The 26,507-nt window shown below is 37.0% G+C and overlaps 1 protein-coding gene across 2 annotated transcripts; it reads right to left on the bottom strand.

Moving 5' to 3' along the window:
- Window positions 1-7,823: 7,823 nt before the first annotated feature.
- On the bottom strand, window positions 7,824-24,243 carry LOC147460042 (NAC domain-containing protein 12-like). 2 transcript variants are annotated; one of them, XM_086511201.1, is made up of 6 exons: window positions 23,110-24,243; window positions 16,002-16,235; window positions 11,981-12,197; window positions 10,739-11,025; window positions 9,881-10,081; window positions 7,824-8,952 (listed from the first exon to the last, which is right to left on the bottom strand). In XM_086511201.1, the coding sequence occupies exons 2-6, from the start codon at window positions 16,116-16,118 to the stop codon at window positions 8,203-8,205; spliced, it is 1,572 nt and encodes a 523-aa protein (XP_086367327.1). In that variant the 5' UTR covers window positions 16,119-16,235; window positions 23,110-24,243; the 3' UTR covers window positions 7,824-8,202. The 2 variants fall into 2 exon arrangements, with proteins under 2 accessions (XP_086367327.1, XP_086367328.1); XM_086511202.1 differs by lacking the exon at window positions 16,002-16,235 and having other exon boundaries at window positions 23,110-24,241.
- Between the last annotated feature and the right edge of the window lie 2,264 nt (window positions 24,244-26,507).

The following is a 26,507-nucleotide window of genomic DNA, read 5'->3' on the forward strand; positions in this document are numbered from 1 at the left end:
CATGTATCCATATTTCTGATTGCATACAGTGGATAAAGGATAAAGAACCATTTTTCTTTGGAGCTATGAACCGCCTGTTTGAATATGGAGCACATGAAGGCTCCAAAATACCCATCTCGAGATTTTAGTTAAGCAACTCAATGATTTTTGGCAAATGATACTTTGGAACTAGAAGCGGCCACAAATTCCAAGGTACAAGAGGGATAGTGAGGATTACCATAGGAGCAACAATGTAAGGGTAAACACACCCTATTTCATGCAGCTCAAATGCAAAGTCCTTTCCATGCTTGACAACAATTTCTTCAAAACATATTCTTTCAAGATTTGTCAAATTGTCCTTGAAACGAACCTTTAACTCCCTCAAAGAATCATGCATAAACTCATGCCCAATCTTACTTGGGTCACAAATACTAGGTTGCAAAGCAACTTTCTCCATCTTATCCCTATAGGTTTTTGGTAGAGGTAATGCCACTGGTTTCATTTTCTTTGCCATAGACTTACACTTGGTCTCCACAACACCTTGAGAATTTATAGAATCCTCAATGATTTTGTATGTTTCTATAGAGCATACATTCACAACCTCATTCCGCATACAAAAATTGCAATCCAATAAAGACTTCAAGGCTTGAATAATTTCACAAATGAGAACTCATGAAAAACACCTATAATTCATTCATTATCTTCTAAAAGACTTTTGTTCCTCAAACCTTTTTATACATAATTTACATGTTGTCATTCAGCCCGCTTTAAGCCTTCACACTTTGTAAAAGAGATAGATCCATAGAATATTAATCCTACAACTCCTGTAGAAAGCACCTCCTTTGCATATACATCATGTGATAACTTTTATCTTCTTGTACTACAATGGTACATGACCAAAACCCCTCATATCCCTGTAGTCCTCAAATTCTTGGCAAGGTTATCTCTAATAGTGTCACGATTCCTATCATGATCCACACAAAACAGTACAAAATTTTGCCGCATGCCTCCTATCCCTGTTACTCCTTATCCTAGCATAAGCCGATCCATCATCCATAAAATTTGTTTCCATACAAGTAGGAGTGATGTATGGCTGCCCAAGGATAAGAGGGTATGTAGACATTTTCTGTCAAAGAAGTTTTTGCTTCCATACAAGCGGGCATACAAGTAGTAGTGATGTATGGCTGCCCAAGGATAAGAGGGTATATAGACATTTCCTGTACAAAGAAGTTCTGGCCATATTTCACATTCCCTATAGTAACCCTTATATTTGGATAAGCTCCATAAAGCTCCCATGATGAGTTATTTGCTGCATGAATCATCCATCCATGATTGATATGAATTGGCAATTTGCCTTTTTGATATAGACTCTTGGACACGAGGTTAATCTCTGACCCATGATCTATCAATGCAATGTATGGATCTTCTAAGTCTCCTAATTTTACCAGGGTTGCAATAGTTGCTCTTGCCTAATGACTCTTGGGTAATAAATCTTGTGAGTGGTCTCAAATTCATCTTCATCATACAAGAAGCAAACTTGCCTCCTCTAGACTTGTAATCTCCAACAATGGTTTCAACACCTTTCCTACCATAAGCTTGTATTCTTTGTGCATTTAAAGTTTTTCTTGACCATGTACATGGATAACCTTAGTAAGGGATTTCCACTTTCTCTCGATAATGTCAATGATTTCTTCATGGAACTCTTGCTTTGCTATGCCAAGGACCTCATCCAAGGTAAATTCAACCTTATTGTTCAAAAGCCTTTCCTTTGAAACCTTTTTTAGATTTGTCACAAACTCTATATTAGATCAAGCTCTTAATATGAACTCTTTGATTTACCTTTTTTTTTTCCTTCTTCTTTTGTTTCTAGAAGCTTCTTGCATAGGTACTTCAGGTGTAGGCATCTCTTATGGAGAAGATGATCCAAAGAGGCATTGTTTTGTTTCTTTCCCCACTCCTTGTGGCCCTTTTTGAAGGTCCTTCATCCCCATTCTCACGTGTGAATTTCTCTTCAAAAATGGCCTCATTGTCTTGAAATTTGGTATACGCATGCATTGATAAAGAGTATACGGTGTCATCTCAACCTATCTCTAGCAGAATGCAATCTCTAACTTCATGAAAAACCTCTTTTGAAATTTTACCCTTCATAACAAATTCTATTGTGCATGGACACAATTCTCCAATATCAATAAATACTTCTTCTCCAACCTTGACTCCTTTTTGGCTAATAGGCTCTACCATTAGCCGATAGGCAGTGGCCTCAACCATTGAGATGGTATGGCTAGTAACCATGTCCTCAACTAGCTTCTTCATCCCTTCTTTGCCAAAGTTTGTCTCAATGGGCATACCCACTTCACTTAAGTGAATCCTGTCATCTTTATATTAGGAAGAGAATGGGTCTAGGAGGGCCTCTTTATTTGGCAGTCTAAGGGAGTCAAACCTCTTGTATTAAGAAAGAAACGAAAGAGCAACTTTTGAATTCAAATAGGTCTAAAAGCCAATTTATTTGAACTCAAATTTTTTTTCCTCAAAATGAAATTTAAAATCTAGTGGAAAAAACCATATCATGTAACATATCTATGGAAAGAGCTCGGTGTATAGATTACAAATCTACAATCTAAACTCAAATCGGAGATCGTATGTAGGAGTTATGTATATGCACAAAGCCTTCTATGTTTTGAGGTCTTTTCCTAATAGATGGACGTGATGGTTTCACCTTTCCTTCTAGCCTTGCAAGCTTTAACTTTAGCTCTTGCATTCCTTTAATAATATCATCTATAATGTTTTTTTTTGCTCTTTGGAACCACAATGAGAGGATTTATGGAACTCTCAAGAATGCTTGGGGCCCGATTAAGGTTGAATATCATCTTTTCTCTTCATCATTGTCGTTGAGCTAGTAGTGGTACGAGTCCATCTTCGACCTCATTCCGATCAGTCTCTAGGCTCTATTCAGGATCTTCATCCTCAAGTAGTAACTCCAACTTCTCTTGAATCTCTTTTCGTATAGCTTGCAAAAAGAGCTCTTTCTTCTCTGAGTTTAGGGTGGCCTTTTCAAATTTTGACAGTTGATCATAGCATCGCTCAAACTCCCTTAGAAGTTTGACAGGTGAAAGTCCCTTTTTGGGTCGAACTACCGACTCTAAAAATATCCTCTTTGTCACTTTCAAAGTCCTCCATGAAATAATCTTCCTTCAAATCTAATCAAATGCGTCCCAAGTTCTCACAGGTTCATATCGAATTCCCCTTACATACATGCTCTCATGAACCACAACTAGCCCAAAACTTTGTAACATCTTTACTTCAAGCACTTGATGTAACTCTATCTCCTTTATATACCCACAAAAGATAATTTGTTACATATTTACCATCAAGTTGGTCCATTTTCTTCACCATTTTTTGAAGGGGTTTGGTTAAAAGTTTTCTTTTTTTAGTAGCTTGTTGCTACTAAAAGAATAGATCAAAGGCTTGAAACATTTGCATTGTGAGTGGATCGAACCACATCCCTTGTTGCTCTTATTTCTACATAGCTTTGAATTTTTGATTTGAGACCTTCAACAAAGCTTTTGAACCATCACCCTAGCCTAGTTCATGTTGGGTTCACCAAACTTGTGTCAAGAGGTACGCAGTGCAGCTAAGAAAGCGCCAGGCCTGTGACTATGTGGATTCAGAGCAAAATCAAGTGAATCATAGAACCTTTGAAGACAAGGATGCACTTGAAAAAAAAAACTCTAGCCATAAAAACCTCACTCTATAAAACAACCAAGTTCAACTTAAAACTCTTGCGTGTGTGAAGATTTGGTGTTATCTCGCTCCCAATTGCATAGATATAATGCTCTTTCATCCTCTTAAAAGCCCTAAATTAACACTTAAATTCGTTGTCATGATCCCTTCATGGAAGCTTCAAACTTTCATTAGACAAGGCAAAATGATTATTTGAAGAGGGAATACCCTAATTGGTGGTCTTAGCCTTAAACATAGGGTAGAAACAGTAAGGGTATGCACTAGCACCTTCACTTAGAGCTGCAGTGTCTCCTTCCTTAGATATCAAAAGAGTTTATTTTTGTCTCTATGAACTCTCCTCAGCTTGTCCACGGATAGAACCATCATTGATGTGGAATTTTGAGCTAGTTTTTGCTATGTCTAGGTTCTTTTGGACCATTTTATGGCCATTCAGCAATTGATAGACTAAAAATACCCTCTTTTGTTCACAAAAGGCCCAAGCAAGCTAAATAAAATCCCTAAATTTATAGAAAGATTACTTTAGCTCAAAATACATGCTCAATCTCTTTTTTTCCACTTGTCAAGCACTTTGGACACATCTTTAATGGCCACGGATAAAATTTTCTATTTTTGGTTGAGATCGCCTGCATTGAACTTTCTAGACAAACCGAGCATGCCACTTTGAAAAAATTGACATTTGTACATTTTAAAACCAAATTAAGCATGCTTTAATGTGATTAAACACACATCAATGCCATATTCAGGTCCTCGTCTCACCATTAAGATATGTACATGACTACGACCGTGGCATCGGTTTTCACATATATCACACTATGTGCATCATAGCACTTGGTCTCACATAACAAAATTCATATGAAGTGAGGCAAAAATTTATATTTACATTATAAACATATTACGACACGACATCCATGTCCACTACAAGACCGTAGAACCAACAAAAGTTTCGAGCCATAAACAACAATAAGAGGCATGTGTAAGTCAGATTCCAACTCATTTTGGCTCAGGAGGCAAGGCTACTTGGAAGGATAAATAGGTAAGTAATTTAACTTATATCTCTAACTCCTTCTAATTTATGGTAAAGCATAGCACACGTTTGAATTTTTTTATTAGAGGAATATCATAGGCATGCAACCCTCAAGAGAGATGGTGAATAATAGAGCAATTCAGTCAGTGTACATGACTTGGGCATTGATGTATGAGAATAAGGCCATTTTCCATGAGTAGTATGAAGAGTCTAGAAAAATTTATAAGTAGTAAATACATTACCTTTGTCTAAAGAACTTTGTAACTTAATCGGTAAAACCTGTTAGTTCTTTGTTGTTGTTATAACTTGTTAATTGTCTTTGTTGTTGATATAAAACCATGAAGTGCCTTAATTTGTGCTAGGATATGAAGACACTTGTGTGATGAGAAATATTCCAATCTTTTTCGATTTGATCAAGAGGCTACTTAGCGCCCACCCTTTATGGATATAGTATTTTATTTTAGTGCCTTTTGGAAGTCCTTCAACTTTGGATGTATTGCAAGCACACAACCTATTGTAAAAACTCAATTTAATTTGATGAGACTTTTCAATTTCAATTTACTTGTGATATCATACGTCTTTGTGATTTGTTAAATGTTATGTTATAATTTGTATTATTTATTTGTAGGTTTGAAAATAAGGATACCTGTTTGGACGGTGTATTTGGTGGCCATCCAAATAGGTATCCTTGTTTTTCAAAAAGACATCTATGAGAGCTATAAGAATTTCTATGTGCACATGTATAGATGCAACTATACAAGAAGTTATGTGGGTGGATATATGTGATGATATATAAAAGAGTATTCATATACGATTGATAGTGGAGAACCACTGTTATAGCTGTGAAAGTATAAATATTTTTATTTCTTTGCTTTATATTTTTATCTCATGGCTATGCTCACAGTTGTGGACTTATTCATTTATAATGTGTCATTGCATGGTGGAGTCAACTTGCCAAGCTTCAAAGATGTATATTGGCCCCTTGAAGATTAAAAGTTTAGACATTTTTTTGTTGTTGTAAATAGTATATATGGATAAGCCAAAAAAATCATAATGAGTGCCTAATGGGATGACCAAAACTAAAGAAAATGGGCCAAAAGTCATAGTACCATGGAGACGTCTAGGTAAGTGTTTGCTTAATTTGCAGTTGGTGGCTAGCCTAGGAGACACAATAGCTGTATAAGCATGCCTTAAACCATAGTGAAATAGTAGAGTGGTGTATAATCTAAAAAAATCTCTCAGAACACGATGCTAAACAAAATTGCAAAGAAGTGAGTCCGGCAATGAAGATGAATATTGTGATGTTTTTTGAAGGACAATACACCATGATTGTAACAAAAATCTAGGAAATGAAAACTGCAAAGAAATCTTCATAGTTGGATGCCATCACAAGCAATGTAGAAAAATGTTGTTGTCCATCTTCATACAAGAAATGTAATTCTCCCCATGAGGTAGGTCCAAAGCTGAGTGTAGAAACTACTCTTGATGTAGATTTAACATGCCCAAAGGAGTGCTAGAAGTCTTCCTAATGTGAAGTCCCTGCCAATGAAGATTTGTGGTCATTTATTTGAAGAAAAGTGAAAGAAACTGCAACCCAAAGTGGACAAGAAACTTGATTCACAAGAACTCAAGAAGTCTACATTTCAAAATTCCTCCATATCTAGGTAATATAGACTTAGCGTCCTGTGCTATACAAGCTATCACATGCTATACCACCACAGTGCCTACCATTAGATGGTGTTCTATCAGGTCCTTCAAGATGAAGGAGATTTAGACTAGGCAATTTTATAGTAATTATTTTCCATTCTAGGAGAAAAATTTCAACATAGGAGTCTACATTGTGGTCATCTTTTGAGAAGAGGGATGGCTAAATAAAGCCGTCTGCATCAGGGTCATCCTCAAAGAAGAGAGAAAGACAAACTAAGCAATCTATGTGTCAGGAGCCTATGAGAAGAGTGTTGAGATATCAAGCTCAACATATGGTAAGTTTGGATGAATTTTCATCTACATTTATCACTAGCACAAGGTACCTGGCAAGAGGATCATCGTTAGTCAGGGTTTTCATTGCCACACTCTACCTACCAAGAGTGATGGCCAACTTACTCACTAGCAGTTTCGCATTGACCGTTGTACATAGCCCTTATTATGATTTATTTTTTGCTTATTTTTTGTAGATACTATCATTATTTTGAGTAGTGAAGAAAAAGAAATAGCCTTGTGCCTCCATCTCTCCTTTGTGTGCTCTCTTGGTTAGGTATGTGTGTGCTTGCAAGAGCTCAAGCTCTCTCCTTCTCTATCTCTTTACATGGTATCAAAGCATTGTTGTGGCTAAAAAGATCTGAGTGGCAAGTGGGAGTAGAAAAAAAGGTGGTTGAGGGTAAGGATTTCTCCTTTTTCTCCGCCATGGATCGATACTACACTCACCATTGGGATTCTTGGGAGGCATCAATAACAATCTTCAATTTTGGTGATTTCTATTGGAATTGTGTGGGTCCAAATTTTAATTTTAAGCACATTTCGGCCACCTTTCTGGAGTTCCAGTGTGTTTGCATGCAATACCACAAAATTTTGAGATTTTGCAATTCTCACATTTGGTGTGGCAAGAAGCTTGGTTGGTGTTGTAGAGGTAGGGGAGTCAAGGAGGTTGTGGAAATTTTGGAAAAAGTAGTGTGCAAAGTTAAGGTAGAGATGTTGATAGTCAAGACCACTTCGAGCATGAATATCCATGAAGGAGGTAGAAAAACAATTATGGAAACTACTACCAATCCTTTACTATTTACAAGGTCAAGGGTGGGTTAGGAAATGTTCACCTAAGCCATCGACAACCCATAAACTGAAATAAATGGGATGCCTATAAGAGAAGGCCTAGATGTGGGTGACGGGTCATAACGGCTAGTAGACTAGAGGTGTCCGACCAAGACCCGATGCAGCCTAAATGCTAATGCATAGGGTGGCCAACCCAAGAGACACACTGGCCATATAAAGGTGCCCTAAAATATTATAAAATGGCCAAGTGGTGTATACTAGAACTTTCATTTAAAGCATACATGACAAAAGGCTCAAACAAAGATGCACACAATTTAGGGGAAGAAAAGAAAATGTATATTATCATTATGCTATAGTGTTGGTTATAACAACAAAGAAATGGTGCAAAGAGGGTAGCTCGAGGGTAGTAGGTTGGTAAGCTTGTGTTTGATTTCTACGATACAATTGGAACATGTAGAGTGCCTTGAGAACAGATTACAAGAAGCATATTGCTAGCCTTTTGTAATGTGGCAGCAGACTTGCATTGAGATGAAGAGAGGATGGAGCTTGTCAAGCTAAAGAATGTCTATCAATTAGTGGGCTAACTGTATTCACAAAAATTGTTGGAGAGAAAGTGGTCCCTTCTAAGGATTGAGTGGTTAATTCAAAAGCTAGTCACCTTTTATGCAAACTCTCTTAAGAGCTCACATTAGTCACCTTGTTGTGAAGCTACTCCAAATATCTACATCAGCATTACTAGCCACGAGAGGTTGGTCTTGGAGTTGTTGATGTGTGAGAGACAAGGATGGTCTACTAGGTGAAGCTTGAGTGAGGAGTGATACATTAGTGGGCGACTGGTCGGCATTTACCGACAAAGAGTTAGTGATGTTAGTGAATACATGATCACTAATGCTTGTGTTAGCATTTGTATGGTGGTATAGTCTCAAGTCCTTGGGGAGATTTTCCAAGAGATGGGTCCATTGATCAGAGGGGCATATAAACTCTGCAAGATTAAGTGAGCTTGTGTTGATCATGAAGCTATCATCATCTGCACATGTAGATGCAAATATAGCACTGTTGAGGGTGGAGGTGCATGAGGAGTTGTTATTGTTGAAAGCAACGTTGTTGTTAAGGTTAGCTATAGGAGAAGTGCCCATATTGGTGTGCTCTTGCATGAAAGACAAAGAGCTTGTGCAATGGTGAAGGCAGCTACTTGTGGGTCTCTTGATGTACTTCATATTGTTCATAGATATATCTTGACGATGTTGAGGTTCATTTGTCACCACATTGAATGCGGAATCATTATAGGAAATGGGGGCCAAACAAATGGCTTCCTTTCCTTTTGGGCTCTCCAACTGCGGCAAATGCAAGAAGGGCATTTGATCATTGTCGTACTCATCGTCATAGTCTACCTCTTCCTTGCAAGAAAATGCTCGTCTTGCCCCACCAATCATATGGTCTCCCTGCCATTCACATAAGCATGTAGTAGTTAGAAAAGAGTATCCATTTAATGCCATTGATGAGAGGCGTGTTTAGCATTGTCATTAATACATTGTGCTTATGCTATTAAAATCCAATACACAAAATTTAAGGGGAAACATATTTGTTGATCATCCTATGTTATTATAATGCAGCATAGGAAGGGAGCTTTTGAAAACAAGACTCCCATAATTACTAATTATCCCACTTGTTGGACAACTAGTGGTAAGAATTTCCACATGGCACAATATCATTTGTGACAAAAATATTATTATCTTGCAGCATTTTGAGCTAACCAATAAAAATTCTTGTGAAATTCCCCTCTCTGTATCACTTTTTTTTGTAAATATGTTTAGTTTCCCCTTAATGTGTCAAAAAAGTCATTTTGTAAATATGTTTAGTTTCCCCTTAATGTGTCAAAAAAGTCATTTTGAAAATATTGGACTCTAGTCATGTCAAGCAAGGTTATTCATGCTGTGATATGTGATACAGAAGAATGCTATGTAAGATGAAGACCACGGTGGGGTTTTTGTAATATGTGTGCTCTCTCTCTCTCTCTCTCACTCTCTCTCTCTCTCTCTCTCACACACACACACACACACACACACACACACACACACACACACACACACACACAACAACAACAACAACAACAACAACAACAACTCTTGAGTTCAAGCCCCATGGGATAGATGTTTGAGCTCTTTTGGGATTTCTAATTACGACAATAAAAAACTCATCTTTGTATCCTTCTCCTCTCTCTCTCTCTCTCTCTCTCTCTCTCTCTCTCTCTCTCTCTTTCCCAAAGACACATCCACAACACACATGCAACAAGGCATGGACAATATGTGGCGCTTATAAGAGGACCCAAAATTGTAGTAGTGGATGAAAGAAAGCTAGCCACGTACGTACCTGGTGGGTTGTGAAGTAGTCAAGGGTGCATGCAGGGGTGTCGACTAGGCTCGATTGGTCCTCCTCGGAAGTCGTATTCTGGTGGTGATGGAATGTGATGGCATCCCGTCGTGCTTTGTTGAGGTGAGCGGAGGAGGTAGAGGCGGTGTGGGTGTGGTGGATTCTCTTCTTAAACACCCTGCACACTACCCACCCATCTTCCTGCAACATTTATACTTATATACATTATCACTCATTTCAACCCCTTCCTAAAAAAAACACCTAGCTTCAATATTGTAATCCCACAATGAATTTTTGTGGGCAGCCTTACCTTCCAAATTTCAAGACATTTTTACATAAATATCTAGACAGAAATATAGAGATATTACATAAGTCTAGAGAGTTCTACATAAATCTACTGTAATTTTTACTCACATTTTCACCCATGAAAAACAACACATACCCAAAAATGTGTAAAATGCCCGTCAAAAATCAACCCTTATTTGATTCCCACATATAAATTTGGAAATTCACATTAATTTTATAAAGTAGAAAGATAGAACTTTCTTTCAATTTCCACATTAGAATTCTGTCTTACTCACAAATTAATTAGTATAAGGATTTACACCGAATTTATAGTATAACACCGAATTTATAGTATAGGATTTATAGTATGACACCGAATTTCTTGATGGTTAACATATACATCTTAGATGTTGATCAAAAATATTTGTAAGCGATTATGATTTTCATTTTTTTGTTAATCCCTTCCAGCACCTCCCATCACTCACTAGTAAAGAATTGAAACCACAAAGTAGAAGACTACACGTGTGACAAAAAACCCATCAAAATAGAAATTGTGTGCAAGTAAGGACTTACATTGTTACCAAAGGAATTGCCGTTAACCTCAGAGCTCTCATCAAGGCGATACTCATGCATGATCCAATCCGTTTTTTGTCCATGGGGTGCACGACCACGATAGAAAACAAGGGTTTTGCGCATCCCAATGCGTTTGAAATTAGAATGCACAGCCTTATCGCGACCAGTTGCTTTCCAAAACCCAGCCGCAGTTGCCCTGTTGGTCCGTGTTCCGGTTGGGTACTTCTTGTCCTTGTGACTAAAAAAGTACCACTCTGCTTGTTGGCTTGCATCTATCCTGCATCTTTCTGGGAAAGGCACACATTACATCTGCTCAATGCGTCTATCCTCTAGTTTCATGCACATACTTTAGATATCCTACAAATACAACATTCTAAACGGAGCAAATTTTTACAATCATGTTTCTATTTTTATCATGTGGTCTATATATAAGACTACTACTGACATTTCTCCTTAAGATAAAATGTCATTGTAGGTTTCATTATGATTTCATAAGGTATGCTTCTTAAAGTGTCATTATATATCACTCTTTATTTTGCAGATGCGAAGTATAAGCTCGAGGAGGTCACCTATAAAAAGATAACCTATCACATGAGTTCAACAAAAGGGTATTTAAAGTTTCTAAAATTTAAAGAAATATATATATATAAGATTTTTTTTCAACTAATTTGCAAAAGAACTTACAAATTTTTAAAAGAAAAGGCCACATTATATTCTTGGGGTTTTAGAAACGTCCTGAATGCATGTGATATGGTAGTTTATATATAGTGAGCCCTCAGGTATTTAAGTATTAGTTTGCATACTTACAAAAATCAAGACAAGTGTATATGCACCCGTGCAATCAATTTTACTGCTAGTGAGTGCTAAAAGAAACTAAGTTTTAGTGTAGTCCCACCTACAAAATTTGAGAGTTACTTTTGAAGTTCAAACTTGAAGTGATAAAACCTAATTTTTTCTTACAAAATTTGCCTAAAAATCTTCAAATATAGCCAATTCACCTCTAATACTTCTCATTAGTAGGTTTTCCATGTTTTGAGAAAATATTCTAGCAACTGATGCTAGGTTATAATGATGTACATTCATCTGAGATTGTATTGGTTTTGCTATTGTATTAGTCATAAGCACAACACCACCTACAAATTACTCCTACCCTTTACTCTGAAGATATTGTCAAACCATTGCACATTAATGCCAAAATAAATTGAGTACGACAAGCTACACTAAAAGTAGTTTTGAAATTACCATGAAGGTCCCAAGGCTCAAGCTTGTTGAGATCCACATCTCGAATGACATCAAGGTCAAACTTTTCCATGTTGACCTTCTTTCGCAAGTAGTAATTAACAAGCTCCTCATCAGTTGGATGGAAGCGAAACCCTGGAGGCACCCTACTACTACCACCGCTATTTGAGTGATCATTAGCCATATTTCTCCTTTTATGTAGATTGTGTGCACCTAATACCTGCAACAACAAACCCGCGAGTTTGCTTTAAAATCTTACAAATGAAATCAAGAGAAACTAAGAAAATCATAGAGAAAAGACATTTTATACTATTTTCTCTTTTATCAATATTGTCTACAATCATCTCATCAGGCAAGGTCTAAAATATAAGGAAATCAAAGCAAGTGTAACCTTAACTTTTATTTTTTCAACACTTGTAACATAAGCGAGATTAAAGATAAGGAAAAAACGACTTCAAACAAGTGGAAAAATCACAAGGCTTGCTTAGTGTCTCAAAAAACACTTTTCTTTAATTCATGAAATTGAAAATTGAAAAAGAAACAAAAATTAAACAAAAGTTGAAAGGTCTCTGTTCATCAAGAGATAATGCATGCGCACGAAAAACATTAATGTGTGAAGAAGATAGTAGCTGGCTCCTTTGTATGGGTGCTTACTGCAGTAAGCTCGCTAGTTTCATTGAACCATATCTGTTGCAGAATGCCAAAAAATTAATTCTTGATTTACAAGACAACCTATCATACCACCAAATACATCATGTTAATCACTAATTTTGATAATGATTTTTGACATGCTAAGATATCCCTTTGGGAAGGGAAATAGATAAACATCTATTATTTTCAGATTTTTCTAGTTTGACAAGGCATATTTCCTATATTTTTGTAGCATCCAGTAGCCTCATTTGAAGCATTGAAAGCTTCCCTTTGTTTTGAAAAGTGCATGTGAGTTCTCACTATGCCATGTTGATTTTAAATACAACATTGCTTTATGTCTTAATCCTCTACTTAACTATTGAGGACTAGGAATGCCCGGCCGATAGACCAAATTTTCTTGAAAGCATGGAGGAGTGGTACAATATCTCCAAAATTTGTCTCTCAATACACAATTACGATACGATATTTCCAAAATTTTGTTCTCGATTTACAACACTAGTGCAGTACAGAAATTGGAATGTTTCATTTGAGGACAAGGAAAGATGGGAAATTCCCCTTGAAAGTCATACATAAATACTAGAATTTAAGAAAAAATAGTGGTCAGTATAGTGAAGATTCTCATACAAAATAGTAGAGATTCAAGACAAAGTAATGGTCAACATAGTGAAGATTCTCATACAAAAGCTACGACCAAAACAAAGGTACAGCATGCATGTTTTGAAAAATGTCAGCTATCTTGAACATTGGAAAGTAAATGAAATAGTTTTTGAGAAACCACGTGTAAAAAACACGAAATCGTGCGACGTGGAAACCGGAAAGTAACAATTCATGACAACGTGACAAAAAGAAGAAAATGACAGGTCTCATGAAAAAACGGCTTTTCTTGTGCACGTTAGTCGTAAATTTATAAACTTGCCTTGAGGAAAAACGACAAAATTCGAGTGTCAAGTTTGAAAGTGAAAGCGGGAATGGCTTTGTACTTTGTCATTGCATTGGGTATGTAAAATGATGTTGGAAAGCACTCAAAATCAAAATCTTCAAAGGTAGAATAGAACTACTATTGATCACTCTATGGAAAACTTCTTGTGCCCAATAAAGGTCCAATTTTTCAAAAAAGTCATTCAAATACCCTTATTTTCAGACTTCTCCTTTTCACACTTGATCACAAAACAAAGAAGGGAGATGAGTACTGCATACAAGTCCATGATGCTCTCCTCCACAAGAAGTTTTGGACAAATTCTCACAGTAATTCCCACATTGTGACTACCTCAACATCATGAGCTTCTGTGAGGGAGGCACTGCATACCTAGCTAGGTATGATTGGAGGTAGGGGACCGCCGGCTCGGTGGGCACTGATAAAGACTCCGTTTTCCTACATGTGAAAAATCCTAAATCTTCTTGTGCTCTAACCATGCAATATTTCTTTTAAAAAAGCATGATCTCTTTTGATGCGGTGGCAATCTTTTGTTTGATAGGCAACACTTTTGACAAAATCCATGCCTTACAGCTAATGAGTATCATTAAGCTAACGAGTCATAAGATGCGGCGACTTAGTCTCGAGGGTTCCACATTTCATGAAAAAAACGGCTTTTCTTGTGCATGTTAGTCGTAAATTTATAAACTTGCCTTGAAGAAAAACAACAAAATTCGAGTGTCAAGTTTGAAAGGTGGAAACTCTAAAAAGTGAAAGCGGGAATGGCTTTGTACTTTGTCATTGCATTGGGTATGTAAAATGATGTTGGAAAGCACTCAAAATCAAAATCTTCAAAGGTAGAATAGAACTACTATTGATCACTCTATGGAAAACTTCTTGTGCCCATTAAAGGTCCAATTTTTCAAAAAAGTCATTCAAATACCCTTATTTTCAGACTTCTCCTTTTCACACTTGATCACAAAACAAAGAAGGGAGATGAGTACTGCATACAAGTCCATGATGCTCTCCTCCACAAGAAGTTTTGGACAAATTCTCACAGTAATTCCCACATTGTGACTACCTCAACATCATGAGCTTCTGTGAGGGAGGCACTGCATACCTAGCTAGGTATGATTGGAGGTAGGGGACCGCCGGCCCGGTGGGCACTGATAAAGACTCCGTTTTCCTACATGTGAAAAATCCTAAATCTTCTTGTGCTCTAACCATGCAATATTTCTTTTAAAAAAGCATGATCTCTTTTGATGCGGTGGCAATCTTTTGTTTGATAGGCAACACTTTTGACAAAATCCATGCCTTACAGCTAATGAGTATCATTAAGCTAACGAGTCATAAGATGCGGCGACTTAGTCTCGAGGGTTCCACATTTCATGAAAAAAACGGCTTTTCTTGTGCATGTTAGTCGTAAATTTATAAACTTGCCTTGAAGAAAAACAACAAAATTCGAGTGTCAAGTTTGAAAGGTGGAAACTCTAAAAAGTGAAAGCGGGAATGGCTTTGTACTTTGTCATTGCATTGGGTATGTAAAATGATGTTGGAAAGCACTCAAAATCAAAATCTTCAAAGGTAGAATAGAACTACTATTGATCACTCTATGGAAAACTTCTTGTGCCCATTAAAGGTCCAATTTTTCAAAAAAGTCATTCAAATACCCTTATTTTCAGACTTCTCCTTTTCACACTTGATCACAAAACAAAGAAGGGAGATGAGTACTGCATACAAGTCCATGATGCTCTCCTCCACAAGAAGTTTTGGACAAATTCTCACAGTAATTCCCACATTGTGACTACCTCAACATCATGAGCTTCTGTGAGGGAGGCACTGCATACCTAGCTAGGTATGCGGTGCCTCTCGAACAGAAGCTCATGATGTTATGCATTGTATGAAAAACACTGATAAAGACTCCGTTTTCCTACATGTGAAAAATCCTAAATCTTCTTGTGCTCTAACCATGCAATATTTCTTTTAAAAAAGCATGATCTCTTTTGATGCGGTGGCAATCTTTTGTTTGATAGGCAACACTTTTGACAAAATCCATGCCTTACAGCTAATGAGTATCATTAAGCTAACGAGTCATAAGATGCGGCGTAGTCTCGAGGGTTTCACATTTCAAAAATACCTAACCTACACTTTTAACTAATATTCCTAGTTTCTCACCTTGAAAATGAAAGTGTAATGAAATTGCAACCGACATAACGATAGTTCGACCATTTGAACCACCCTTAGCTTATTATAATTACTTAATAAGGTAATTTTTTGTTTTTCAAACCAAAATCGAGCGATTTGCATAAATCTCAAGGTTTTGCAAAGGTCCTGTTTGGATGACAAAGACTTAGAATGCACGCGAAGAGATCATTTTTGTATAGTAATTTGAACATGTCAAGATCCATGTTTGAATTTGATTTTGTCAAAAGAAAAGCGCATGCAAGATGATAGTGTTACCTGGTGGCCATACAAAAGGCTGCGAAAGGCAATGCACGAGCCTCTCTTTTGAGGAAACCCACATATGCAGTTTTGACAAAACGAGAACCGAAGAACCCAAGGAGCGCTTCTTATCATTATCTACTTATGAGCCTTTGTATCTATGAACCCAAGAACCCAAGGAGCGCTTCTTATCATTATCTATCTATGAGCCTTTGTACGCTTGGGACAAAACATTGGTACATGTAACTTTACCTATAGCATCACATGTATGTAATTATCACTTAGGGTGGTACTTACTTCCTTCTCTCTCTCTCTCTCTCTCTCTCTTTCTCTCACAAAAGCACACATGCGCCTTCACTATCAAATGGTCACCCTCACATTAACTTTTTTAGGTGACATTTCAAGTCATTTCATGTCTTACTATATTCATTTGAATATTTTCATTATGAAAATGAGCATGTGTGTGTGTACTCGTGCATCTCTCTCTCTCTTTAATCTCTCTCCATTAAAGTGTTCAAAAAATATCATTTTTTCAGACATATAAAACTCTTTTTCTTGAATTTTTAAGAGAAATTTTAAAAAAATTATATTTATTTTTCAGGTTTTATATTATTTTTCTCTATTTTGGGACAAAAATTCTCCTTTTCCCCTTACTCTCAATTGACATTTTTGAAATTGAAAACGACACAATATTAAGCTGAGACACATTTTTCATGAACACAAGGTCCATTACCATGTCAATTACCATGTCAAATGTGTTCTAATAAGCATTTATTAGAGGAAAAAATGATGCCTTCTTGAGGCCACCGTGAACTCTTCACCTTGATTATTTTTATTTTTTTGGGTTTGTCGAGAGAGGAGAGGGGGGGGGGGGGGGGGGGGGGGGGGGGGGTGGTTGTTGCAAGGGGAGATTTCGAGGCAGACTAAACCTGGTCAACATAAAGGCAACGTAAAAATTGAGGATGTATGAGGACTCTGTCAACTAGTTTTGAACTCACAACCTCATATCCAGAGCTTTCTAACCACCTCACCTATGCACACATAATGTAGCCATCCCCGTTTTTGTGATCTTTTATTGTGACCCAACATGCATTACCCGAGTTTAGGGGGTTTAATTCGTGCTTAGGTTTAGTTTTAATGTGATGTTCACGGTTGCGATTGCCCTAGTTTTCATGCGTGGACTTGTGGGCCATGAATCCCAACCACCCCTCATCGAATGTTCTCTATTATTTAGTCCTAAGGCATCAAGTACGCACACACGCACGCGCGCGTGCGCGCACACATACACACACGCACACAAAATAAAAGAGATTTTAATGTGCAATCCCTTCCTGTTTTTTTGCATGGCCACCCTCTATCAATTGAGCGTTTCCATTTTACTAGCTAGGTTCATCATAGGAAGGGCCTCCATAGGAGAGGATAAGTGGTTTGAGTTATCCCCCTTTCCTTCACAAACTCCAATTACATTTCAGCTTCTTACCCCCCTCTGCTTTGGTGTGTGGGTACCTTCTTGTCTTTTCAAAGGGTCTAATCACCCTCCCTCCTGCGTCGATTACTCTCTCCCATGGAGGCCCCTTCATACCATGAAATTTTCCTAATCTTGGGGTTGATTTGGACCAAGCATTTAGATAATTGAAATAGAAGCAACTTTGGGATAGGAAAATGCCTGCTAAAGCTAGAAGCAGGCAGTTAATCTAGCATTTATTTTCCACTACTTTAAACACTTGTATTCCATTCGAGCACACATTTTCAGGATTCAAACTTGTTTTGACTAGCTAGGCAAAGCTTAGAATTAACTTTGAAAAGAGTACCTACTATTATATGTACTAGTACTATCGGCTGCCTCCCTCCCTCTCTCTCTCTCTCTCTCTCTCTCTCTCTCTCTCTCTCACACAACAGTCAAGCTGCGGAGCACACACCACAAAGCTCGCATGTTGAAGGAAACCCTGCCACCTGTTTGAGAGAGGGCACCGGAATCCCTCCCTCTTTTATAACAGTATAGATGTTGAATTTTTGTTCAAAAGAGTAGCTGTATCTCAGCTTCCATGTATTTGGCATGTACAAGGAGGGATTGGAGACACATTTTGTGCAGTCTTGATGCATATTCAATCTAAACCATGGAAAATATACACAAGGGCACAAATAATGTGCTCTGCAATGGCATCGTTTGTACTAGGATTAAATGTTTTGCATTTCAATATCCTAATGACTATTATTAATAACCATCATCCTAGATAATAGGATGTGTATCATGAGCTGCCCCATTCAATATTTTACTTCTACTTCTAATGCACGACCTTATATTTTCTATGGCTTGCAGGTTGAAGTTAGAACTGTCAGATGTATATTAATGCATGATTTTTGTGTTATGGTTATGACACTTAGGTTCAACAACTTTCATGTATGATGACTATCATGTGTTATCTATGTGCGGCTAGCTTATTGTTTAAACCCATACTATAATAAGTGCATAGATAGGCTAACCTTTAACAAGGAGTCCTAAAGTAGTTATTTCTCTAGGCATTTTTACCAACCCATTGCATGGGATCCAAATAAGGATGCATGGTTTTGCTTTCTACCTCTTATAGTCAATCTATTACTTATCACATGCACATACGACTCTCCTATTGTCTTCGTCTACACTCACCAAAATGAATGTGACTAGAATTAATTAAATTGCTTAATGGGGTGGAAGTTCACAAAAACACAATTCATCTCCTTCTTGTAACATGTTAAATTCCCATCCCCATGTATATCTTATGCTATACAAAGCCTATTCTATTACAAGCTCCATTATTACGAACCTGTCTATATAACGTGCGTTTAAAGGGTACTTTTAAGACCCCTTTGTTAAAATATGGACATGAATACATTGACCCTTATTTTTTGATGAATTATTTCAAAATGGCTTTAAAAAGTACCTCTTGCTAATGTATATCTATTGAATTGCTTAAAATTAATTTTCAAAAATAAAATGGCCCTCCCACTAGACTCACATGTCGTATGAACATGCTTATACATTGGACTCACCGAGGCTACACCATATTGAATACAATATGAAAATGTATGAATTTTGAGAAAGATTTTTTGTTCTTAGCTGGATTGAGCTAGCCCTTAGTGTAGAAGTGTTATATCATGCTCTTTGGTTGAATTGAATTAGGTCTATGTACTACTTAAGAGGTGTTAAGTACTTGGCAAACATCCATGTTGCTACAATAGGAATTAAAGATAAAGGCATATATATTTTCTAGATAGGTTCATGCTGTCGAAATTGAATTGAACTAGACTAATGTGGAAGTGGTAATCTAGCCAATCATTCTGATTATTCGTATTAACCTATCTTTCAATACAATGAGGTAACATCAAACACTCGATGAGACTAAGTATGTCCCAAAAAGTAGCAAAGCTCTTCCCATAAGTCCTCTCTCAAGTGCTAATTATAATAGAGGTGCAATACCAGTCTCCAAAGGATTCTAGGGATCTTGTTTGTTGAATGTGCCATTAAAGATGCAATATAAACCGGCCTTTGATAAAGCTTCATATATTTTGATGGGCTAGTACACTTCAATATATTAGTAGTCTAAGAGCCAACAAATCTCGGTATCTCCTAACTAAGGATACCAAGTGTTGTTATACTACTAAACAACTATTAACGATTGTCAATAAGAGAATTAGATGGTGCTTCAACCTAGGTTTCATACTAATATATATAGTAGATCAGATCAATTTGCTTGATCAATTTTACTCTCTAAAATCAAAGGATTGTGACTAGTGCACTCTATTGGGGCTTGCTTGATCAATACACATGCAATTCTATGTTGCCACTTGAGGTGAACAAAAGGGCCATTATATTCCTATTTGTTTAAGTTGGTAAGGTAATTAATTCACGAGAAATGTAAGAGAAAGAGCCATGTTAAATCTTACTTCATTATTCAACCAAATGGATTATAAAGGCATGTAAGAGTTCAATGCAAGTATGTATTTGGCCTAGAAAATGTTGTGATTAGAGTTCGGAAAATTTTTCTATTGGCTTACCATTGTGCCGCTTTGCAAAGAAAAAAATACAAGGTTGAGAGGAAGAAGAAAAGGAAAAATCTTGACTAATTAAATTTCAAGAAAATCAGTGTATAACTGTAAAACTTAGCTCAAAATTTCAAATTTTCCTCTCATAAAAAGGAATTGTGTGTGTGGTTGCAAAAATAAAATTTCCAATATTATAGTGGTTGTGACGTAAATGTAAATAAAATTTCCAAAATTACACTGGTTGTGACATAATATCAATCTAATAATTAGCCGACCAACAATACGAGAAGAAGTAGCAACAGCAGAGGCTACCTAGCTTGCCCTAGTGATGTAATTGGCATTGTGAACCTATGAGAATGCATTATAGTAAAGAGCCACTTGGTTGTGAAATGTAACAGACTATAGGGCTGTGTACACATGCAATGCTATGTTGCCACTTGAGGTGAAGAAAAGGGCCATTATATTCCTATTTATTTAAGTTGGTGATGTAATTAATTCATGAGAAATGTAAGAGAAAGAGCCATGTTAAATCTTACTTCATTCAACCAAATGGATTATAAAGGCTTGCAAGAGTTCAATGCAAGTATTATTTGGCCTAGAAAATGTTGTGATTAGAGTGCGGGAAAATTTTCTATAATTTCCTTACCATTGTGCCGCTTTGCAAATAAAAAAATTACAGGTTGAGAGGAAGAAGAATCTTGCCTAAATTTCAAGAAAATCAGTGTACTGTAAAGCTTAGCTCAAAGTTTCAAATTTTCCTCTCATAAAAAGGAATTGTGTGTGGTTGCAAAATTAAAATTTCCAAAATTATAGTGGTTGTGACGTAAATGTAAATAAAATTTCCAAAATTACACTAGTTGTGACATAATATCAATCTAATAATTAGCCCACCAACAATACGAGAAGAAGCTGTAGCAACACCAGAGGCTACCTTGCCCCAGTGATGTAGTTGGCATTGTGAACCTATGAGAATGCACTGTAGTAAAGAGCCACTTGATTGTGAAACGTAACAGACTATAAGGTGAAAGCATGTTAACTTTTACCAAAAACCATGTCCGTGGACAATGTTAATTAGCATAAAATGGAAATATGCTAATTGGATTCGATGATATGCTTATTATACATATGCATATCACATTATATGATATTAGAAAGCTTATATAGCATACAATGTTAATGTGCTTTTAGCCTATGACCAATATATTGTCTTTGGATTTCAATAATGATTGATGAGTTTATGTGTCTTAGAATGCAATGTTATACATACACTAACTATGGTAATTAATGAGGTACAAGTTATAACTTCAATTAGTCTAATTAGAAGCAGACTAACATTATATATTACCAAGTTGTAGTAAGTATTGAGAGTATATTTATATCTTACATAATATTGCACATGCATTAACTAGTAATTGTAGTACTATGATAACAAGGCTGCATCAAGGTAGTGGCCTGCAAGCTCAAGAAGATTAAGCTATGGTGCCTACAACTAGTATCTAATATTCTTAGAAGCATCCACACTAGATTCTCAGGATTGAAGCATTTAGGGCTACTGCACCTATAAGTGGATCATTCACCCTACATTCTTAGGATTAAATGCATTTAGGGCTAATGCACCTGTAAGCAGATCGCCATATATCAATCACCCTAGCTACCACACAACGGCGTGATATTCTTGCTATAGCCGGCCATGAAAACTCTAGGGACTTTGATCACTACATGTGAAGGGGAGGTGAATAGTAGGTTGAAGGGTTTTCTCAAAACATGTTGAATTGATGCATCACTTGCTAGTGAGGTTGACACTATTGTCTCACGGATATGCAAAGCTCAGTATTGTTGTATTCATGTAAAGGGAAATAAATACTTGACCATAAGAGAGATCCTACGCATTAGCACGACAGAAACCTCAAAATAATTAGCAAGGGAAGGACCAACCATAGCCAAAGCTTCAAGACTTTATAGCTACCAAATTAGATTTTGGCGTTTATATGCTTATAGGCTAATAAAAGATCATCTTGGCCCTTTCTCTCACTTAAATCATTCCTTTTTTCTTTTTGCAAAACTCACAATATTGTGTGAATTATATAGGCATAACCAAAAAATTACAAATTCTAATCATGCTCATGCCGAGCCATGACGTCTCCCAGCAACCATAGATGCATTCAATAGGTTGAGGTGAGGGTTGAACCTCAGTCGGTCATTTTAACAGTTTTGCCCATTTTTTACGATGCAAACGCGAGCTTAACTTTCAAAAATACATTTGAAAATTCATAAAATCTTGGAGATTTGATAGACAAGGGTGCAACTCAGCCACTCGACATAAGCTGTTTTCCAACAACTTGGAAAGCCTATATATTATCTAATTTATATCACTTGTAATGGTCAGTTAAGAGTGGTACCCATTCCTACACACACACACACACACACACACACACACACACACACACACACTTTCTTTCTTCTTCTTCTTCTTCTTCTTCTTCTTCTCTCTCTCTCTCTCTCTCTCCACTCACAACTGACCCTCCCTAGGTTTTGTTTTCCCTTTTTCTTTTTACCCTCTTGATGGACCCTCAGTCCTAATTAACTCTATCGTCACGCCCTGTTTAGATGGAACCATTGTAATGTTTTGTGTTTTTGGTCACATGGATCATATATGACTTCCGAGGACGATAATTCAATCTATCTATTTATCTCTCTCCCCTCCACCCCCAAACACACACACCAACTTCGGGCCCCTAACACACACATTAAGAAAGTTCTAAACCTTAATTTTCAATCCCTTCTTCTGTTTTTAATGCATCTCCACCCTCTAACAATTAAGCGTTTCCATCTAACTAAGTTCATCGTATTATTAAATTTTCCTAATATTGGGGTTAATATTTTGGACCAGGATGTTTCAATAACTGAAATGGGAGTAGCTTTGGGAGAGGATTTCACTCTTGCTGAAGCTAATCGCCAGTTATCTAGCATTTCTTTCCTACTAATTCTCTCACACACTAGTAAAAAGGAATATGTGTGGTTGCAAAAAGAATTTTCCAAAATTACACAGGTTGTGATATAAATATAAGTGGAGAATTTGAGTAAGTAGGAGGAGAGAACTTACAGCTGCAAAACGACTGAGCCTTGGTTCCGAATAGAATTTTTTGAGGGGTGCCGACGGAGGCGGCTGCCAGCAATAAAATATATGGTGCAGAGGAGGCCGTTGCAGTTTCCTGGTTGGGAAAGTTGGCGGATGGCCAGATCTAGTTTCCCGATTGAGTAACTAGCGTCGTTTGGTGCATGTACGTTATCCCTATCTACCGAGCCTGCTCTCTTCTAATTGTGTAATAATCAGCGTTGTAATTGTCTTCGCTCTGACAGCACGTTATTTCTGAACCCACAGCCGCTTCGGCCAATCAATGGTCACACACGATATCCATCTAATAATTAGCCCTCCAGCAATATAATGTAATTAAGAGCATGCAACACGAGAGGCTGCCTTGATTCAGTAATGTAATTAGCATTGCGAGCTTGAATTAATTATGAGAATGCGTTGCAGTGAAGAGTCACTTGATTATATTGCAACAGATTATAACCAATATATTGTACTAACGCATGTATGAAGTAGTAATTGCAGTGCTATGGGAATGAGGTTGGATTGCAATTAGCTTAAGAAGATTAAGCTATGGCGCCTCTGCAACTGGTATCTGATACTCTTAGAAGCATCCACACACACTGGATTGTTAGGGCTGAATGCATTTAGGGCTAATTTGTCTGCAAGCGGATCATTCACCCTAGCTACCCTACCCAACAACGGCACACGTGATCTTGCTAACGGTTGACTAATTTGATCACTACAAGTGAAAAGGAGGTGATCAATGGGTTGGAATGGTTTTGTCAAAGCATGTCGAAGTGATGCATCACTTGCTAGTGAGGTTGAGACTACTGTCTCATGGATATGCATGCAAAGCTTAGTATTGTTGTATTGATCATGCAAAGGGAAGTGAATATTTGATGACAAGAGAGAGAGAGCGCATGCAGATAATTAGCACAGCACAAAACTCAAAATAATTAGCAAGGGAAGGAAGCAACCATAGCCAAAGCTTCAAGTATTTATAGCCACCACATTAGCTTTTGCGCTTATATGCTTATTGGCTAAATGAAAGAGCATCTTGCCCCTTTCTCTCATTAATAATTCCTAATTCACGCTTTGCCTTTCTCCAAAGCTTGCAAACCCAATTTGACCATTTTCCTTCCACGAAGGGGCATTATTGGTCGAAGTCTACTTTTCCCTTACCTCAGGCGCCATATGAATATAAGCCCCCCTTTGGAGAAATTTACTTCCCTTATTTTCTTTACACCGTCCCAAGAACCTTCTTTCATGTGTATTACTATCACCTTTACAAAAGGACAACACTAAGGAAGGAAGGAATAAAGGTTTCTTCTCACGTTCGTACATACCATGTGGCCCTTTGAGGGACCCAGATTGCACGAGTCCCCAGTCACACCTCCTGTTTGCCCTAGTATGCTAATTTTGGCATCTTGGTAACTTGTAACTTCTAACAAAGCTCACATGAACCTTTTAGAACCTCCACATACAAAATTATGATGCTCTCTACATTGTTTATGTCAAAAATCTAATAGATCTTGTTTTAAGTTATTCGATCCCATATGCTAAAAGCATTCTTGGAAGTCATCCCGATTTTCTATAAGTGAGGAGTCTGATCGAAAAGTGAGACGGTTACCTATGATATATGAAGGTTCGACCATATATGGATATATAATGGACTCCACTTCTTACACTTACATCCTATACAAGCTTCTACCACATTTAACCTTGTAGTTAGGAGTGTGCTTTCCTATGCTAGATGTAGGCAGAGCATCTCAATATCAAACCACCATTGTCATGAAATCAAGAGTGTACAACATTTCAATCTTAGATGTGGCCCGTCTTGTCCCACTCCACATTAGAAGCATCTAAAGAGATGACCCCACTAATTCTAACCACTTATGGTGATGAGGGCTTTAGATTAAATATGCTACAAACTTCTTCTATAGTTATTGCTAATTAGTATTGTGCAAACAATTAATTATGGCGAATCTATGGTTTAGAGAATTAGAAGGTGAAGCAGTTTTGATAAAACCAACATGAAATGAAAAAATGTAGAATTTACCATATATAGCCTTACTCTGCATACAACAATTTTATTCATAAACCTTAGCGAAAGCCAATCGAGAAGGACACATTGCATTGTTGGCCCATTCATGAATCAAGCTAAATCTAGCTTTCACAAGATGATGTGAAAAAATTATTTAAAATAGATAATATTTTCTTTAAAATCACTAAGCCTCAAAAGTTGTATTTCTCTTAGTGCCAACTATATGGTAAACCATCTCTCTTACTGCTTGCTTAGAGAAAAATTGGATCAAATCATGGAATAACTAAGGATGTGGTCAGTTATGTGCCAGTTATCAGTAATCTGTTACTAATAAAATCAATGCCAAACTTGGCATAGTTGCAAAAAGACGTACATATTATTTTTTCTAAAGACAAATCACGGGTGCACAAATCCAAGTGTTCTCCTTCATTAAAGCTGTCATATCATCTTGTGTCTGTATAGATTTGGACCTGTGGGACACCTTCTTTGAGCCCTTTGTGTCAATGGGACAAAATTAAATAGGCGGGCCTATCCATTCACTATGCAAGTCCTTCAAAAGTGTTCAAATAGCATATTATTGGCATCTTTTCACTATTTGCACAACCTATAACTGGACGAGGACAAAATGATTCCCTGATCAAAGGAAATATAAGCTTCTTAGGTGAGAGGGAGGTCTCTTCAATAGTGCACCCTGTGGTCTATACCATACTTATTCAAAATATGATATTAAAAAATACATCATATCATTAAAACCCTTTTAGATCTCTTGGACCAAAAAGAGCCACCTCAAAAACATGTGCAGGAGAGGCTAAAATATATTAAGGAGTCCATCAAAGAGATTTGAAATGTCTATTGACAATAATGGTTTAGAATCTTTTGTCGATGCAATTATACTTGATGTGCCTAATCTCGACTCATTCTTGAGGACGTTCGAAATGCCTCATAAACCTAGCCTATAACCTTTCTCTTGAAGTGCCTTGATTAACATTAGCAGGGAAGTTTTATGGTTTTTTTGAAATAAAAATTATCTCCATTGATAAGGAAGGACCATTGATAAGGAAGGATGATGCAAAGGGAACATCTAGCCAAGAGAATGTGGGAAAGTGCCTTTCAAATAAGTGACATGAGGTATTAGGACAAGAAACTCCTTTGTCTGTGGGACAAGAAGGACACATTTGTAAAGCCTTAGCTACCTTCATTGATTGATTGCATCCTTGTGGGGGCACATCAACACACACACATGCTCGCACACATCATCAATGCTCTAATAAAACCTACAAAATTTGAATTTTACTTTCTAAATTCAAAGTGGAAGTGAGAAAACATGCAATCATATGCTTAATATCTCTCTAATTGAATGTTT

This window comes from Adiantum capillus-veneris, chromosome 4, assembly GCF_014529385.1.
Source record: "Adiantum capillus-veneris isolate H3 chromosome 4, ASM1452938v2, whole genome shotgun sequence".
Taxonomy (NCBI): Eukaryota; Viridiplantae; Streptophyta; class Polypodiopsida; order Polypodiales; family Pteridaceae; genus Adiantum; species Adiantum capillus-veneris.